The sequence below is a fragment of the Spermophilus citellus genome (assembly GCF_964194105.1).
Source record: "Spermophilus citellus genome assembly, chromosome: 17".
Lineage (NCBI taxonomy): Eukaryota > Metazoa > Chordata > Mammalia > Rodentia > Sciuridae > Spermophilus > Spermophilus citellus.
Window position 1 is genome coordinate 50,003,219 of NC_138199.1, and position 18,563 is coordinate 50,021,781.

The 18,563-nt window shown below is 43.8% G+C and overlaps 1 protein-coding gene across 1 annotated transcript in view; it reads right to left on the bottom strand.

Moving 5' to 3' along the window:
• B4GALNT2 (beta-1,4-N-acetyl-galactosaminyltransferase 2 (SID blood group)) overlaps window positions 1-12,827 on the bottom strand; it is a gene marked incomplete at both ends in the record, with an annotated part of 29,198 nt that extends 16,371 nt beyond the window's left edge. The window contains 4 exons of the mRNA XM_081271750.1: window positions 1,558-1,664; window positions 6,886-7,023; window positions 7,758-7,937; window positions 12,505-12,827. Of these exons, the coding sequence (XP_081127876.1) occupies window positions 1,558-1,664; window positions 6,886-7,023; window positions 7,758-7,937; window positions 12,505-12,827 (748 nt within the window). The remainder of the gene's footprint in view (window positions 1-1,557; window positions 1,665-6,885; window positions 7,024-7,757; window positions 7,938-12,504) is intronic.
• Between the last annotated feature and the right edge of the window lie 5,736 nt (window positions 12,828-18,563).

Genomic DNA, 18,563 nt, shown 5'->3' on the forward strand with positions numbered 1-18,563 from the left:
GGTAGAGTGCTTGCCTCTCATGTGTGAGGCACTGGGTTCAACCCTCAGCACCATATAAAAATAAATAAAATAAAGTTATATTTTAAAAAGTTATCTTCTGGAGCTGGGGATATAGCTCAGTTGGTAGAGTGCTTGCCTTGCATGCACTAGGCCCTGGGTTCAATCCCCAGCACCAAAAAAAAAAGGTTATCTTCTCAAAAAATGGTCAAAATGATAGTTTGTGTTGTACATATTTTACCATAATAAAAAGTATCATCCCAAATAGAAAAGCGTTTTTAAATAGCTATTCAAAAGCTGGGGATGGTGGCACACACTTGAAATCCCATCTACTTGGGAGATTAAGGCAGGAAGATCTGAAGTTCAAGTCCAGCCTGGGCAACTTGATGAGACCCTGACTCAAAATAAAATAAAAAGGGCTGGGGTTGCAACTCAGAGTTAAAGCACTTGTTCAGTATATGGGAGACCTTGGGTTCAATCCCCAGCACCAAAAAAACAAAAAACAACAACAACAACAAAAAACTATTCAAATCCATTATCAATTCACTCCAAATGTATTTACTTTAAAATCTCTATTTTTGTAATACGTTTAATTGTAATTCAGACACACCTTCTTTATGTGGCCCAAGTAAGCTTACTAGACTCTTATCGTCTAGGGAATTGGCAATATAGATAGAGTTTATTTCAGGGCTGAGGTTGTATTTCAGCTGTAGAGCGTTTGAAAAGCATGAGGGCAGGAACAGAAATGAAGGGAGCCGGCTCACCTGGAGGAGGGGCTGAGGCTCAGCCCTGCTACTCCCTTCCCTTTGTCCCATCTGGGAGGCTCAGCCCCAGCTCTGGTACCTGCCTCTGGCACTTACTCATTGTTCCCTGTTTGACTTGTGACTTTAGGTAATTTGGCTCTTGCTCATTGATACAGGACCTAAAGAGGGCTCATCTGGCTCCAGGAGACATGCCCCATCCCAGCTGTCATTGCCACCCAGCATATACTTGAAGAGTTCATGGTGGGGCTGTTTGCCTCAAGATCCCAGAGCAAAAGAGTCCATCAGCCCAGCCCACTGAATCCACCATCTCTGCACTGGGGGAAGACATGTGCACATGCAGGCTCATGCTTCTTGTCTCTTCTGGTAACATTGCACTTGGCTTTGAAAAGGGATGTGATGCTGAACTAGAGGGATGTGTAAAAATCTACCATGGAGGAAGTTCTAACCAGCAGAAATAAGCTTTTCAAAATGCCCTCCTTGGAGACCGGCTCATGTGTTGCCTTTGCCCTTCATGCTAAAATACTCCCAAGAGTCAACTTTGCCCTAAGATTCTTAGAGACACACAGCTCTCTGTCCTCTTCTATATTTTCTTTGTTCCCCAGGAAGATCACAGCCACTAAGGGAGATTGCCAGTTGTGGAACCAGGGAGGTTAACATTAAATGACATCACACCAAGCTTCTTGAGTTGTGCTGTGTATACAGCTGGCACTCAATGAGTGACTCCTTCTTCTCCCTCCTTTTTCCCTAAGGAGAGTAAGAATAATGTCTGCAGCCTCTAGGATGCTGGTATACCTACCTGGGATGAGAATCGTGTGCAGGGGCATCACCTCTACTCCGTGCACTGGGTACCCAAAGGGGATGTTGGGCTGGGCCAGCAGGGGTGGTGGGCGTGGCAGCCCTTCTCTGCAGGAGAATGCAAACATGAGCAGCTGCCCTGATGCTGGTCCTGTGGTTGGTCCTCAAAGTGGTCCCTGCACACACAGCTTTGCCCTTCCCATGTTGAGAAATCAAAAGTAGATTGTTCCTGTCACCCTCCCCCATATCTTTATTTTCACTCCTCACCTCAAGCTCTATTCCACAAAGGTACTGGGGCAGTATACAACAAAGCACATAAATATTAAAAATCATAACAAAAAAATGAAATTATCAGATGATGGGGGTCAACCCTCCTGCAGTAGCTCAAAACCAAGGTCATATCTGAACTTCCTGGTAGCCAGGTATAAAGTGATTGACAGTACACTGTCCTTATTATCAACAGGGAGATGCAGATCCATTCTGGAAGGGAAGGAATCTTTATCCAGTATTAAACTAAAAAATTAGCTATATCACAAGAAACTTGATTGTGAGTGGTTGTTATCTCAATATTTGTAGAGCAAACCCAGTAACTATTTTTATGGTTTGCTATAGTTGATGATATCCTTCAGTCAATGGCAAAAGCATACCAATCCAGGAAGAATGAGTCTTTGAGGGACAAAACTGTGGTTAAAATGTAACTTCGAGGGATCCAGTTTACTAAGCATATCACTTAAATTACCTTGGGAAAAATTAGACCATTCCAGTGAATATGCATGCAAATAAAAAAAGGATAAAATTTTTAAATGAAAAAGGGCATAAATAGGCAAATGACAATAAACATGTGAAACATGCTTCACTACCATATCAATCAAGAAATGTGTATTTAAAAAATAATGAAGGGGCTGGGGATGTGGCTCAAGCGGTAGCGCGCTCGCCTGCCATGCGTGCGGCCCGGGTTCGATCTTCAGCACCACATACCAACAAAGATGTTGTGTCCGCCGAGAACTAAAAATAAATATTAAAAAAAAAAAATTCTCTTCTCTCTCTCTCTCTCCTCTCTCACTCTCTCTTTAAAAAAAAAAAATAAATAAAAAAAAATAAATAAATAAAAAATAATGAAGGGGCTGGGGATGTGGCTCAAGCGGTAGTGCGCTCGCCTGCCATGCGTGCGGCCCTGGTTTGATCCTCAGCACCACATACCAACAAAGATGTTGTGTCTGCCGAGAACTAAAAAATAAATATTAAAAATTCTCTCTCTCTCTCTCTCTCTCTCTCTCTCTCTCCTCTCTCTCTCTCTCTTTAAAAAAATAAAAAATAAAAAAATAAAAATAAAAAAATAAATAAATAAAAAATAATGAAGCTTGTAATCCCAGTGGCTCAGGAGACTGAGGCAGGAGGATCGCAGGTTCAAAGCCAGCCTCAGCAATTTAGCAAGGTCCTAAACAACTCAGTGAGGCCCTGTCTCTAAATAAAATCCAAAAAAGGGCTAGGGATGTGGCTCAGTTGTTGAGTGCCCCTGAGTTAAATCCCCGGTACCCCCCCAAAAATAAATAAATAAATAAAAATAATGAAATACTTTTCAAATTGAAATTTTAAAATGGTAAAAGCAGTGGCTGGGGAATGTGGCTCAAGCGGTAGCGTGTTCGCCTGGCATGTGTGCGGCCCGGGTTCTATCCTCAGCACCACATACAAACAAAGATGTTGTATCCGCTGAGAACTGAAAAATAAATATTAAAAAATTCTCTCTCTCTCTCTCTCTCTCTCTAGAAAAAAGGACTGGGGATGTGGTTCAGTGGTTAAGGGCCCCTGGGTTCAATCCTGGGTGCAAAAATAAATAAATAAATAAAAATGAATACAGTGTAATGAGAAAATGGTAACAAATACTCAAACCTCATCACTTCTTAAGTATTTTATTATTAACTGATCTTGAACCTCTTTCTGTACAGTGGAGATATTTTAGAATTGTGACCTACTAGATGTCTCTTTCCAACTCCACATCCAGTAACTTAAAATCAGCTATGATATGGGTATTTTTCCACCAGGGAACCTGGCAAACACTCCAAATCAGGGTGGCCCTGCTTGGAGGCCATTTAACAACACCCTCAATAAATAACACTCACACTCACGAATATCCTTTAGACTTTTAAAAGCACAAATGATGGTATACTGTGAAATCTTCTTACATCTTGCTTTTTTTAACCTAATAGAGCTCTGTTCCCTACCAATGCATCTAGATTTACCAAATTCCTTTTACTACCTGAAACTTTTGTCCTCAGAATTGCTCCTCTGTGCTGGGAAGTGAACCACACTTAAGAGTTCTGCCCAGAGTCCCACATTATTTAATAGCATCCTGTCTGCCAGGCCTGTGCTAAACTGGAGACACAGAAATACACGAAGCCCCTTTCCTGGAAGAATGGGAACCCAGACCCAGGCCCAGATGCCAATAATGAGAACACTAAGCCATCTTTTCAATAACAAAGAGAAAGCTGGGCTTTGACTGAAACTTGTTCTCGAATATTCTTTTCTCAATTATCAGATATGGAATCCATTCTCCCTCCCAAGATCTTCCATGTCACTCCCTCTAACTACTATGATAACACTGAGCTTTGAGTTGAACTCTTGAGCTTCCACCCAACTTGTTAAATACATTCCATGGACCACTGACTGTTCACATTCACTCACAATTCAACACTGGGTTCCGTCACTCTGTCGCTATAGGGGCACACAGGGAGTGTTAATGTGAATAGACACTTGATTATGGGTTAGGGTGCACTTACTATCATAAGCTCTTTGAGTGCAGGGTCTGCATTAGATTTATCTCTATACCTAACTCACACCTTGCTCAAAGCAGGCATTCACTGTATTTCAAGAGTTAAATAAGAAAGATGTGAGGAGTTGAGTGTGGTAGCACACATCTGTAATCCCAGCGGCTCAGGAGGCTGAGGTAGGAGGATCCTGAGTTCAAAGCCAGCCTCAGCAAAAGCAAGGCCCTAAGCCACTCAGTGAGACCCTGTTTCTAAATTAAAATACAAAATAGGGTTGGGGATGTGTCTCAGTGGCCGAGTGCCCCTGAATTCAATCCCCAGAACCAAAAAAGAAAAGAAAGAAAGATGCAAGGAACATCATGGAGGAGCTGAACTGAGCATTTCTCTGCCCAGCTAATTTTTACTTTCTTTCCTCACATAATAATTGCATCATGATTTTGGTATAGAATAATATTCACTGTGTATATTATTGAAACTATGTTCACATTAATCATGAATAAGCCATAGATTGTTTTTTGCCAACTGCTACATTTTCTTTGCCAAACTTATACTTCCTCGTTTGCTTAAAAGCTTTCTGTATGTCATTGATACTTGACCTTGGAAGTCTGAGCCAATAGTATAAGTCTCTCGGTATATTTAAATGTATTAAGCAGTGTCTGTTTCTCCTCTGTCACAGATATGTCTCCTACAGCCTTATTTCTGTCCCTCTGTTGACCACTTAGGCTTTGCTTGATGCATACCTGTCTTCACCACCATCCACGTCAACCATTATTATTGGGCTCTGTTGGCTTTTGTTCATTCCTATATTGTCTAGTATAATCCCAAGAGCACTGGGCATTTCCACAGGGGGAGGAGGGGAAGATTCGGACATGCCCAGGAACTTCTCCAGCTCCATAGCCTTCCCTGCTTGGAATCAGTCTCTTCTGATAATTCCTCTGCCCAGCTCCCTCCACCCTAGCACTCCACCCAGGACCCTTAACCTTTCCCTGGCTCTCCCCATCTCACCCCCCTGGGACTCTTCAAACACCTTTCTCTTTTCTTTCCTTCCCCACCTGGGATATTCCCTCCTGGTGACAACCAACAGTTCCCAGGGTGGAGGCAGAAGCTGGCTAGGAGCATGTCCCCTGTGCCTCCCCTTACACCGTTCTCTCATTTTGTGCATGTTTACAGAGTATTTCTTTGTGTCAGCCACTGTCTAAGGTCTGGAGTCTCTGTGTACAGAAATGTCATGAATCAGTGCCAGAGAGAAACTGGGAGACAATCAGACATATGGTCTCAAGGTGAGAACTTGTCACACCAATGTATGGCCATCTCTATACTTAGATTGTTATTATTTGTTTATTTGTTTATTTTGCAGTACTGATAATAGAACTCAGGCCTTACATATGTGAGGTGCGTGCCCCACCACTAAGCTGTATCTTCAGCCCTTTTCATATCTCCTCACTGTCCTATAATCTCACAGAGAACAGAATGATCATGATGAAGGTGTTCAATCATATTACAAAGCAGATACAGTTTTAAGCCCTTTCCATTTATCAACTCCTTAGATCCTTAGGATGACCCTGAGAGCTAAGTACCATTATTGTGTTACAGAGAAGGCTAAGCAGATTGGCCAAGGTCGCTAGCAGAAGGTGGAGGCTATAGGACCTGAGTGCAGCTGGCCTGCCTCCCATGCCCCACCCAGCCCCATTGCTTTGCACATAGTCAGATGTGCCAGGTTCAAATCCATGGCAGAATCACCTGTGTATCCCATTGGCTATGTGGTTTTCAACACTCCCTTCCTACTGGTGCCTGAATCTCTCTCCCAGGGACTCCTCTACTTGCATGTGATTTGGGGATAGTGGCTCACTCCAAAAATCAAACACAGAGGGATTTGACTGGGTCCTTCTCTTACTTTTGATTCATGACTTTGGCTCAGTCAACAGAACACTAAGGCAATGACCTGGGGACAGTATATTGCAGAGTTAATGACAACATAGACACCAGATGGCTCTGGGGCCTGACCAGACCTTTAGTGTCCCCTTGGCTCTTGTCCAGCTTCCAGCCTGCCCATTTTACCATCTAGGGATTTGGTGAAACCCCAGAATCCTTTCCACCAATTCCCTCTTGATATCAGCCAGAGAATCAATTTCTTCCCTTTTCAACTAAGAGTCTTGGTTGATACACCCGCTGAATGTTTGCACCTCTTGTAATTAAAAAAAAAAAAAAAAAAAAGTGACATGCCCCCTTGCACAAATGGCAGGTGAACTGTATGTTCCCAATATACAAATGAATAAAATAGTGCAACTTGGTGATGAGTACAGAGCGACCCGCTGAGATGCCTGGGTGCATGGAGGCTCTCCCACCATCACCCTAACAACTAGTTTCAAAATACCTCCATTCCTTTTTCTTCTTCTGTTATGAAATATTTTATACATGTTCTATAAAACTTCTCTTAAGGACCATGTCCTCAATTCCCTTCTCATTTATTCCCGATAGCTCCTGCCAAGAGAAGGAAATCCTCTTTTTCTCTTAGGATCCACTCCAATTCTCCCCAGATCCACGATCCCCCCGGCCCGCATTACCTCCTCTGAAAGTGTTCAAATTCAGCCTGTCTCCTTGCCTTCACCGCTGGGAGCTCGCTTTGATTATAGGCATCCTGAAAGTTATAACCTCCTTGCCGTCGGGTGGTTTCACATTTGCACTGCTTTTTAGGAAACAGCCTAGAGGAAGCAAGAGGGCTGTGAACTTGGGTTGGGTGGGAGGGAAACCTGAGGTCCAATTCAGTGTGTCCTTAGCCCTAAGGATCTCCTTTATCACACACTTGAGATCCTGGAATCCTCCAGCAGAGACACAGGTAGGGAGGGAAGGGAGGATTGAAGATTCCCTCCTCTCTCCTCTCTCTCATGATATTGACATTGATATCTCTCTCTCTCTCTCTCTCTCTCTCTCTCTCTCTCTCTCTCTCTCTCTTTCTCTCTCTCTCTCTCTCCATATATATCTCCCCATCCATCCCAGGCTGGGGTTGCAATCCTCATGCCTCAACCTCCCAAGTCACTGGTATTACAGGCATGAACCTCAGCATCTGGCTTCCCCTCTCTTGAATTGTCCCCTTCACCTGAGAGCCACAGGAATCTCAGCAATGTCCCAGTCCCATGAGGAGGGGAGGGCAGAGCAATAGGAACGAAATATCTCCCTTTAGTCTTGGCCCATTTGGTCCTCCAAGTATTAAGGGATTTTGCTGAGTGCTACAGAGAACAGAGATTGTGCTCTGTAGACCAGGCTCTCTCCTGGTAGACCAGGCTCCTACAACTAGGAATCACTTTAGCAGATCAGCAGAGGTTCAAGGCAGGGAGCTGTCTGTACACTGGGCATAGTGGGGATCTGTATACCACAGGAGAGGCAAGGAAGAGAGAGCAGGAGGGCGAGGGTGGAGAGAGAACACTCAATGGCTCACCAGATTCCATCATAGGAAAACAGTTTCCGGAGGCGCTCCTCAGGAAGAAGTTTCAGCGGCAGGTGTGCATGCTCTGGCTTGAAGCTGCCGAATGCTACTGGAAGGGACACACTTCTGAATACAACTAGGACAATGCTAAGTACCAAGATGAAGGCTGACGCCTTGAGGAGCCACAGATATCTAGAGATGATGGAAATACAAAAAAGCAAAACACTTTAACAACTCTTCCTCCTCCTCCTCTTCCACTTCTTCTTTCTATTCTGGGCAGCTGGGGATGGAACCCAGGGACTCTGCTCTTGCCACATCCCCAGACTCATTAAAATCTCTCTTTTTTTAAACTTCATAATAAATGGCCTGGTTACATGATATAAATGAGAACAGTAACTTGAGGAAAAATGCAAGTTGAACCTTCTTCTTATACTGATCACCAAAATTGGTTTCTGATAGAGAGTGAAATAATCAAGTTGCAATAAAAGAATTCAGAAACATTTCAAATAAAAAGTGAATAAAACTGTCTCCAAAAAATGAAGAAAAAAATATAACAGTGGTCCACTTTATACTGTGAATATAGCCCTTGCTGCTCTGACACTCTAACTTATTTTTTAAATGGACGTGTTTCTTTCTGTTCCTCTCTAGATCCTCCCTAATCCCATGGGCAAACAGGATTATCTTTCTTCCCCATTCTAGGCAGAATTATCTGTACACACACACATGCCACAGGACCAATGTAATTCAGACTTAGGGATGGAACCAGAAGTTCTCAGAAACGACTGTCTCCCAAATCAACAAGTGAATTACACCTCCAACAGAGAACACATGGACTGTAGCCTTTGGGTCACCTCTTTAAAAACTGCCTGCTCCCCTGGATGGGCAGAATCACAGGCCCTGGGACAGGAGTTCCCTGTATTTTTCCTTTGCTAGCAAAGCAATAAGACTTCTTTTTCCTTTTACTCAAAACCTTGTCCTTGTTATTGCATGGGCATCAGGGACAAGAAGCAAGCTTTTGGTAATACTCGCCTAATATGTGCTAAGCCCTAGATTTGATTCCCACCACAAAGAAAAACAAAGATACCTTTTGATTGTGTGTTTTGTCACCATATTCATTTTATGATTCATGACACTTTGACAGCACAGATACATCTACAATGGAGTTGGGTGTGGTAATGCACACCTGTAATCCCAGCTCGCTACCACAGAGAATGAGGTTCAAGATCAACATAGCGAGATCTCCAGTCAGAAGAAGGAGGAAGAGGAGGAAGAGAAAGGAAAAGAAACACCTTTAATAGGTGTAAGGTCCTTGCTTAGCATCTGGGTGGCCATCCTAAGTAACAGCCCCCATTTTCCTGCCCAAGGGAATATTATCACTCCCTCAAACCAACCTCACCCTTAATCACCCACATTCGGACCCACCTGGCTCTAATGCCTGAGCCTCTCTCATAAAAGTCCCAGAACTCAGAGCTGGGGTGTGACTCGGCAGTAGAGGGCTCGCATAGCCCATGCAGAACGCTGGGCTGGCTCCTCAGCACCACATAAAAATAAAATAAAGGCATTGGATCCAACTACAACTAGAGACAAAATATTAAAAAAAAAAAAAAAAAATCCCAGAACTCAAGCTTGTGTTGCCTGTCTCTACTATGGAGGGATGTTGCTTTTATTTTCAGCTCTGACAAATAAACTTTCTCATGTGTATCTCCGGCTGGTCTCCGTGTTTCATTACTTGCTCGCCCATTTCCCGATTTCTCCCTTTCCTTTCAATAGGAAAGTCTAGATGTTTAAATATGCATCAGAACTTTTAAAGATATCTGCACGGTGAAAAATAACTCTGAAGTAAGAAGAGTAATGTTGCCAAAATCTTGGTCCCGGTCTCCAATGCCAATTCAATAACCAGGACACGGTTTTGAGAAAAAGGAAAAAGAAGGTTTATTGTTTTACAGGAGACTTCTGTCCCAGAGGCTGTGATTCTGCCCAACAACAGGAATAGGGGTTTTTTAAAGAGATAATTCAAAGGCTACATTCTACTTGTTCTCTGTTGGAGTTGTAATTCACTTGTTAATTTGGGAGATAGTCATTACCACTTACTTCTGGTAGGACTGACACAAGTGTACCTCTTAAGTTACATTAAAAAAAAACAAACATTGTTTTTCCTTTTAAATGTCCATGTAGGACTGTGCTCAGGTTGTACTCTCCTGTCAGGTGTTTAAGACCAGGTTGGTCAAAACTGACCTTGTTCGTATCTATCCTTAAGAGTCAGCTGAGGGCTGGGGTTGTGGACTCAGCAATAGAATGCTCACCTAGCATGTGTGAGGCCCTGGGTTTGATCCTCAGGTCCACATAAAAATAAATAAATAAAATAAAGTTACTATATCCAACTACCACTAAAAAAAATATTAAAAAAATAAAAGAGTCAGTGAGATTCCTCAGAGATTACTCTTGGGGACGTGTGAGAAGTCTCTTGGCTCCTTTAACCAGTGGTGCCATCTTCCAGGATGGGCCAGTGTCTTGTTAACCATACGTGACTTCTCTTGGAAGCATCAATGATACTTCCATCTCCAATGACTGTCTTCTTTGCAGAATGTGCACTGGTTGGCTTCCATGGTCCCTTCTTTTTTTGGGGGGAAGATATCTTTTCAATTGTTTTTCTATTTTTTCTCTAGGGTCCTCCTGGTCAGCAGATTGGGTGACTCATGAGACTTGCAGGGCCCAAAGAGGGGTTCCTTCATTTTCTGGATTCTGGCTTAGGGCCAAAGTAAGGGCAAGGCCCAAAATGTCGGCTGCATTTTCCTCAGTCCTTTTACTTCCTTGACTTTGGTCTCCAAGTGTTTGGTTTTAAACACCCAGCAGGTTAGTTTCAACATTCTTAAAGTGGGAGTAACAGCTTATAACTTCAATATCTATGATTTTACAGTTACCTATTGAAAGGACACTTGTAGAGTCCACACAAAGTCCAAAGACCACACTATACACCAGAATCTCATTCAAGGGGTCAGGGAGGGTTTCAGGTGGGGGCAGAGTCTCTGGAGTCAGAGGAGTTGACCATGAATCATAGGTCTCTGTCTTGGGCATCAGGGGCTGGGAGAATAAGTAGGCAACAGTTCTAAAATGTACAAGGAAAATACTATTATGGGCAATGACCAACAGACTCCATTTTGCTGAGACTCCATGCCATATAAGAAATGCTTCAGGGGCTGGGGATGTGGCTCAAGCGGTAGCGCGCTTGCCTGGCATGCGTGCAGCCCAGGTTCAATCCTCAGCACCACATACAAACAAAGATGTAGTGTCCGCCGAGAAGTAAGAAAAATAAATAAATAAATATTAAAATTCTCTCTCTCTCTGTCCTCCTCTCTCTCTCATTCTCTCTTAAAAAAAAAAAAAAAAAGAAAGAAATGCTTCTTCCATGGGAAGGCCATGCCTCTGTACCCATCATCAGTTGCTTAGCATAGCATGTTTGACAACACAAAATGGCAATTCTTATACAAAGTAAAAGTGTTCTCTCTGTTTCCCATTTTTCTTGGACTACATACCCTGTCAGAGATTGATTGTCTAGATGTTAGTAACCATTCTTTTTTTAAAATATTTATTTCTTTAGGTTTTAGGTGGACACAGTATCTTTATTTCACATATATGTGGTGCTGAGAATCGAACCACGAAAGAAGGAGTCTATCTCTGTTGCACATGCTTGTAATCTCAGCGAGTCAGGAGGTTGAGGCAGGAGGATCACAAATTTGAGGCTAGCCTTAGCAACTTAGGGAGACCCTGTCCCAAAGCTTTAAAATAAAGAAATAAGCTGGGGATGTAGTGCTAAAGAGGCCCTTTGTGCCGTTCTCCTGCAGATTTTTGTGCCTGATTCCAATTGTTTATAAAAGGATTAGTTGGCATCAGTTTGAGTTTGGAGCCTGGGGCATTGAGTTCCAGCTTCCTCCTCAGTCACCTGTTTAGGACGCGGTAAATGTTGGGGGAATGTGTGAATGAAAGTTAGCCAGGAACATGAGTAAATGCAACCGCTGCCTTCCTTCCCTCATTCTCCACATCCTGTGTTCAACGTGTGCTTCTTTCTAATGTTTGTAAAATGTCACCTCACGAACGCGTTTTTTTTTTTTTTTTTTGCATTTTCACAAGATGACTTCCTTGTCCGTGTTTAAAGATTGTTCTAGAGTTTTGAGAAATATAAACAAAGTATGCTTTGGGGAAAAACAAAAACCCGCAAACGATTTCTTCACAGTCTATAAAACTAATTTACACTTCCAAGACTAGTTTTCTGCGTTAATTATTATGCTAATTCTTAAAGACGTGTTAGCGCTCCGGCTACAGAGCGGACTCTCAATCTGTCTTGTGGATGTACGCCTGGATCTGAAAACCAATTTTTTCAAAATCCCAGGCTCTGAGCAAGATGCTTTCAAAAGCTGCAGAAGGGACAAAACCAGCTCCTGGACTGCCCAGAGCCCGCGCGCCAGGGGACTGTATCCCTCTGGTGGCCACTTGGTCCTGGGCACCGGAAAGAAGCCCCAGCCCAGCTCAACGCTTGTGGGTTCCCAGGCTTCGAGCCGGGTAGCCAGTGCCTCCAAGGCCGAATGCCATGCTCTAATTCCTCCACAGTGCGTTCCTGGCCACGAGAGGTTACCTCCACATCGAATTTTCTCACGGAAAAATCAGTTCCCTATTCGTTCCTGCGGGCGCCGCGTTGGGAACCCAACCTGGACTGCAACCGCTTCCAAACGCGCGGTCCCCTGTTACTGAGGCTGCCACATACCCGCGAGACGCATTGGACTTAACACCAATTCCCCGCTCTGACTGCGCTGCGCCTGCTGCGCCCACGTCTGCTCCTTCCGACGCAGTGCACCCACTTTTCTCTGCTTCGGGGACACTCACTTGCTTAAAGTCATCCCGAATCACGCCGCTCTCCGATGGCCGAGATCGTGGGGCGAGGCAGCCACTCCACCGACCGCCCAGGGCTGGTACAGACTCAACCAGGTTCTCCGGAGGCCCGGCAGGTGTGGGAAGCCGCCGGAGCTTGGGGCGGTGCACGCCCAGGTCCTGGATCTTCCTGTGCGCCCAGGTTGTTCCCTGGCTCATGGAAACATCTTTGTGCTTGTTTGGATTGGTTCTGCTGGACTTCCCGGTGCAAAGAGCCGCCACTGGCCCACGCGCGACAGAACTCCTTAAGGTAATGACGATGATCGCGGACCTTGTTTCTGCTATTTACTAGACAAGTAGTGGACAGGGCCCTAAAAACTTTGTCCACTTGTCAGTTATTCATTACAACAGCCCTAACCGGTGAGTACAGATGTTAGCCCCATTTTTCACTTGAGGGAATTGAGGCTATGTGGGATAACCGGATAGTAAGTGGGATTCAAACCGAATCTGGGTGACCCTGAAGCCCGCAAGCCGAGCGCTTTCTGTCCCTCGGACCCAGGGCTAAGAAAACAAGACGCCTTCGCTCTGCTTAGTGGTCTGAGTGGAAAGTTCGGGGACTCTCTGCTGGGGACCGCGTGTTTTCCAAGTATTTCCCAAACCTCAGGATCGAGAGGAACAGGGTGAGACTGGGTAGGCGGCACGGTCCGGTCCCCACTTCCCACAAGTCACCTTCCTTCTTTTATTGCTTCTAGGCGTCCACCCCAGGCTTCGGGAGCCCGTCGCACCCAGCGGTTATCGCCCGCGCCTATACAGCTTCCTCATTTCTCAGGTGACAACTCTGCCTGACCCCGTATCTATCTGAGGCTTCGTTATCCTTTTCTGTGGGTTAATGGGTTTCCCTTTCCACTTTACAAAGAAACAATTCCGGCGCGCACTCCTAGTTTCCCTGCCCTGCGCCTACCTGTCCTTACTGGCTAGGCTCGGTCCTTGTGCCCACCCATCTCTCAGCCTCGCCCACAGCCCAAATTCGTCCTTTGCCCTACCTCCACCCTCTTCGCCCTACACTCCACCGAAGCTGTCTGGAGTGGAAAACTGAAGTGCGTTGTAATTCTTCTAAAAGGGACCTGTGCAGCCACATAATTCCTATATGCCTGGAAGAGTGAGTGGTGAATCTTGGACGAAATTAGCATTTTCTCATTTACAATAAGCGGGGGTGCAGGGGTGAAGAATAGAGGTATTTTGGACTAGACAAAGGTGAGTGAAGGGAGGGGAGGGGACATGGGGTAGGAATGATAGTAGAACGAATCGGACATTATTACCCTAGGTGCAGATATGATTACATGCCGGTGTAACTCTACATGGTGTACAACAAGATGAATGAGAAGTTATACTCCATTTATGTATGATGTATCAAAATGCATTCTACTGTCATGTATAACTAATTAAAACAAATAAAATGTATTAAAAATAAATGAGCATTTTCAGGACCTTTTTCATAAGCCAGCTCAGTGTTGGGGGTTCCAAAAGCCATCTCTACTGTAACTGTACTGTATTTTATTCTGACTCAGCTAAGTGGAAAACAGGATTGTTTTTCAAGTAGACACAATGATGGCATGCAACATTGCCATGCTCCCATGTGTATATTTAATTATACCTTGCCAGTGTCCCAAAAAGGATGTAAGATAATGAAATATAAAATACAAGGTAGTGTAACTAAAAGATAAAAGTGGCAATCAATAAGTTAACCAAGTCTGAAATTAGTGCAATAGAAAGATTCCCAGAATGATCTAAACCTTGGTGCCAGTGAGTTCCAGAATCCCTTGGGAATTTCTCTTTAGCCAGCAGACAAGATATCCAGCTAGAAGGGAGTTGGAAGTCACAGTTGCAGATAAGTAATTTCCCGGTTCTGGACTGAAAGAGGAATGTTATTCTCTCTTTGACAAGACCAATCAGCAAAATGTTGTACTGACCATGTGTGTGCATTAAATAAAGAATGTTGGTGCAAGACCTCCTTGCTTACTAAGGCTTTCCCTAACATTATTTGTTATTCAACACTCCTAATAATACTGCCAGGGAAGACCCAACCTGTGAGAGATTGTAAGATTCATTTGGATTTTTGTGGCCAGTGAAGGGACCAGTGTTGGCTCAGCACTGTCAAAATAGAAAAGCTCGGGCTGGGGATGTGGCTCAAGCGGTAGCGTGCTCGCCTGGCATGCGTGCGGCCCGGGTTCGATCCTCAGCACCACATACCAACAAAGATGTTGTGTCCGCCGAGAACTAAAAAATAAATATTAAAAAAAAATTCTCTCTCTCTCTCTCTCTCTCTCTCTCTCTCTCTCTCTCCCTCCCTCCCTCCCTCCTCTCACTTTCTCTTTAAAAAAAAATATATATATAGAAAAGCTCTTTGCCCTATCACCTCTTCTTGTGACTTGGAAGTGGGGAAGGGGTTAATTCAGCCCTAAACTTCTACCTCAAAGCAGTGCTGTGATTGGCAATTGTTCTGTGGTTGCTGAGTCTCTTCCTGCTCCAGGGAAGAATAGAAAAGAAGAGAAGGTGAAGGTCAAGTGAGGTTGTTCTTTTTCTGCCTGAATAGGGACTCTGCATCTGTTCTCCCTGACAGAGCCAGTTGCCCTCCCAGAGCCAGGTGGTGTCTACTGCTGCTGATCTGAGGACTAAAGGGGCCTCAAAACCCTTGGAGCCCCAAACCTGCCATGTCTGTGCACATCCCGTTAGTCACTCTCTGGGATCAGCCCACAGGTAGCCTCTCTCAGTGGCTTCCTTATCGCTATAGCTGGTAGTAATGTATCACCATATGGACTTCCATTTCTGCAAGGCTGTGGGCATTTCTGGCTCTCACCTTGGCAAACTGACAAATTCTTAAGTAATTGGAAAATTGCCTGGGTAATTTCAGCTACTCCCAGGGCCCAGAACACCTGCCTCTAACATTAATCTTGCTAGGTTAAAGGGCAAACTCTGTTCTTTTCTTTCCTTCCTTCCTTCCTTCCTTCCTTCCTTCCTTCCTTCCTTCCTTCCTTTCTTTCTTTCTTTCTTTCTTTCTTTCTTTCTTTCTTTCTTTCTTTCTTTCTTTCTTTCTAAGAAATGGTGCTTCACTAAGTTGCCCAGACTGGTCTCAAACTCCTGGCGTCCTCCTGCCTCAGCTGCCTGAGTAGCTGAAGCTACAGGCATGAGCCACCATAACTAATAAGGTCAAACACCTTGTGTTTCACAGTTGGGCTCCTGTCTTCTTGTTCCTGTGGGAGAAACTTCGAGTGGTCTGCATGGTACTCAGATCCGTTTAGCAGATCCTGGTGTTGTGACTGAGTTTTCTGACAGGTGTTCTTGGAAGACCAAATAAACTAGCTTTGCATTCCAGTCCAGTTAAGATAGCACTTTCTACCAAGAAAAGTGTTTTGGCGGAAAAGGGAAGTCAAATAATTTTTGCCATACCACCAAAGAGATTTTTGTTTGTTTGTTTGTTTTGTTTTGTTTTGCGGTACAGGGGATTGAACCCAGAGCCTTGTGCATGGGAGGCAAGCACTCTACTGAGCTATATCCTCAGTCCAGAGTGGGGCGTTTCTGAGTCAATGTTCAACGCCAAGAGACTTGCACAGGTCTGACTCAGAGTGGGCACCATTTATTGACTGACTGAATGAATAACTGCCAGGAGTGATGGGGTTGTTTTCTTAACACATAGTCTTTAACCTTTCTTATTCCCCAAATCCAGTCCTTGCTGATGCTCAATAATGTATGTTGAAAGAAAAATAAGGTGATGTTCTTCATCAAGGGTATGTTCTTCAGAGGACTGAAGGACAAAATGCCCTGACTTGTCATAATCCTTAAGAAAAGGAAGCATTGTCACTTGCTCAAGGATAATGATTAAGCTATGGATGTGCGGTACAAATAGCATTTGATTTTTTTTAGAAGATTAATTTTTTTAATTTTTATTTTTAGTTGTAGTTGGAAGGTATTCAGGTACTCCCAGTTACCCGAAAGCAAATAATTTTCTTTTGCATCACAGCCTGGTCACAATACTCTCCAGAAAAGAAAAAAAAAATTAAATACCTTTATTTTATTTATTTATTTTTATGTGGTGCTGAGGATTGAACCCAGCACCTCATACGGGCTAGGTGAATGCTCTACTGCTGAGCCACAACCCCAGCCCCAACATCTGATTTTATGATATAGATAGATAGATAGATAGATAGATAGATATTTTAGTTTTGTTTACAGTTCCTGTTCATAACTCCCTCCCAAGGCAGGTGATTGAGATTCAAATTTCTTTTTCTGACAGAGACTTCTAGAAATGTTTATCTTTCCTCCCTTTTTCTGGTCTACTTTGTCTGATAGTAGATAAGACCCCCATTTCAGAAGGGATTCTGTCCCATTCCCAGGAGTAAGAAATACTATGCAGAGAGGTTGAGAAGAATCTGAACAGACAGGCTTGCTGGTTTTTCCCACCCAATCTATTAGAGTTGAATATGTAGTAAATTGCTGAGGGCCATTGCCAAATAGGAATGACGCATCGAAATTTCCTTGCCAGCGTACCCCATGTTAAATGGACTTGCCTTGGAAATTCGCTGTGACATTGCATGTGTGTTTGAGAAAGGTGACCCTGCTCAAGGACGAGGGTGGATCCAGGTTTAGGGTGTATCCTGCAGGTTTTAGGAAGTATCCCGGTTTAAGACAATTTGGGTTTAGGGCGTTCCCGGTTTAAAACAATCTGGGTTTAAGGCAGTTCCAGGTTTAAGGTTATTGCTGCTGGGAATAGGGCGTATCCTGCTGCCTGAGTTCCCGTTGAGTTCTCATGGAATTGAGAAAGTATTTGGGACGTGAATTGTGCGGCAGAACTTGGATTTCCCCAGAACGTGTGTGTAGAGGCCGGTGTGAGTTCGGGAATAAAGAATTGCTGTTTGAATCTACAAGGTGTGTGGTGGCTCGTGATTCTGTGCCCCGCCAAGACTGCGGCAGTAAATTGTCCCTAAAAACTCAAAAGGAGAGAAATCCAGGTAGCTAACCATGTGGAAATTCCTACGAGAAGGCATGAAATCTCCATGCCCTTCTCCCACACCCTGTCCTATACATCTCTTCATCTGTATCCTTTGTAATATCCTTTATAATAAACCTACAAGTGTTAAAAGCTCCCCTGAGTTGTGTGAGCCTCTGGAGCAAATTAGTCAAACCCAATGAAGGTATGCTGGGAAGTACAGGTAAAAAAAATCTGTGGCTTGTGAAGGGTATCTAAGGGGACCTGGGGGTCTAGGTAGCTTAGTAGTAATGTTAGGCAAAGGGATAGCCTAAGAAGTCAGGATGAGGCTTTGTGACATTTTGACATGGGTTGGAACATACCCAGGTATTTGTCTCACAGACTAAGAAAATATGTACCTTTGAATTCATATACAGTTGCTGAACTTACAAATCAGATGTACATCCAACCAGATCTGAGCTAAGAATTGTAAGATTATTATAAACACCAACCTTGTTAGATTTCCTCTAGGTAGTTGGAGATAAACCCTAATCAGAGACCCTGGAGTCTGGTGGGGGTCGGGTATGTGGGAGGGGGGGTCGGAAATGCAATTGAATCTGAAGGAGCCTGCTGGGGTATATCCTCCAACACTGGAAGGTATTCAGGTACTCCCAGTTACCCGAAAGCAAATCGTTTTCTTTTGCATCACAGCCTGGTCACAGTACTCTCCAGGGGAAAAAAAAAATTAAATGATCAGAAAATTAATCTCTTAACTATAATATATTTCAGCTTGATTTTTTTTGCTCCATGAAAGGGCAGGAAAGTGAATCAAGATCCCTTCTATACAGAGCTTCATGGCTATATATCAGAATCAAAGTTTGAAAAAAAATGGGCTATTAAGCTCAGAGTTTAAACTGCCTACGCTAGAAAGTCTTGTGAATAAGGAGGAGCTTTTATATGCCAGAGGGGGGAAAAAAAAAAAAACTCTGAGT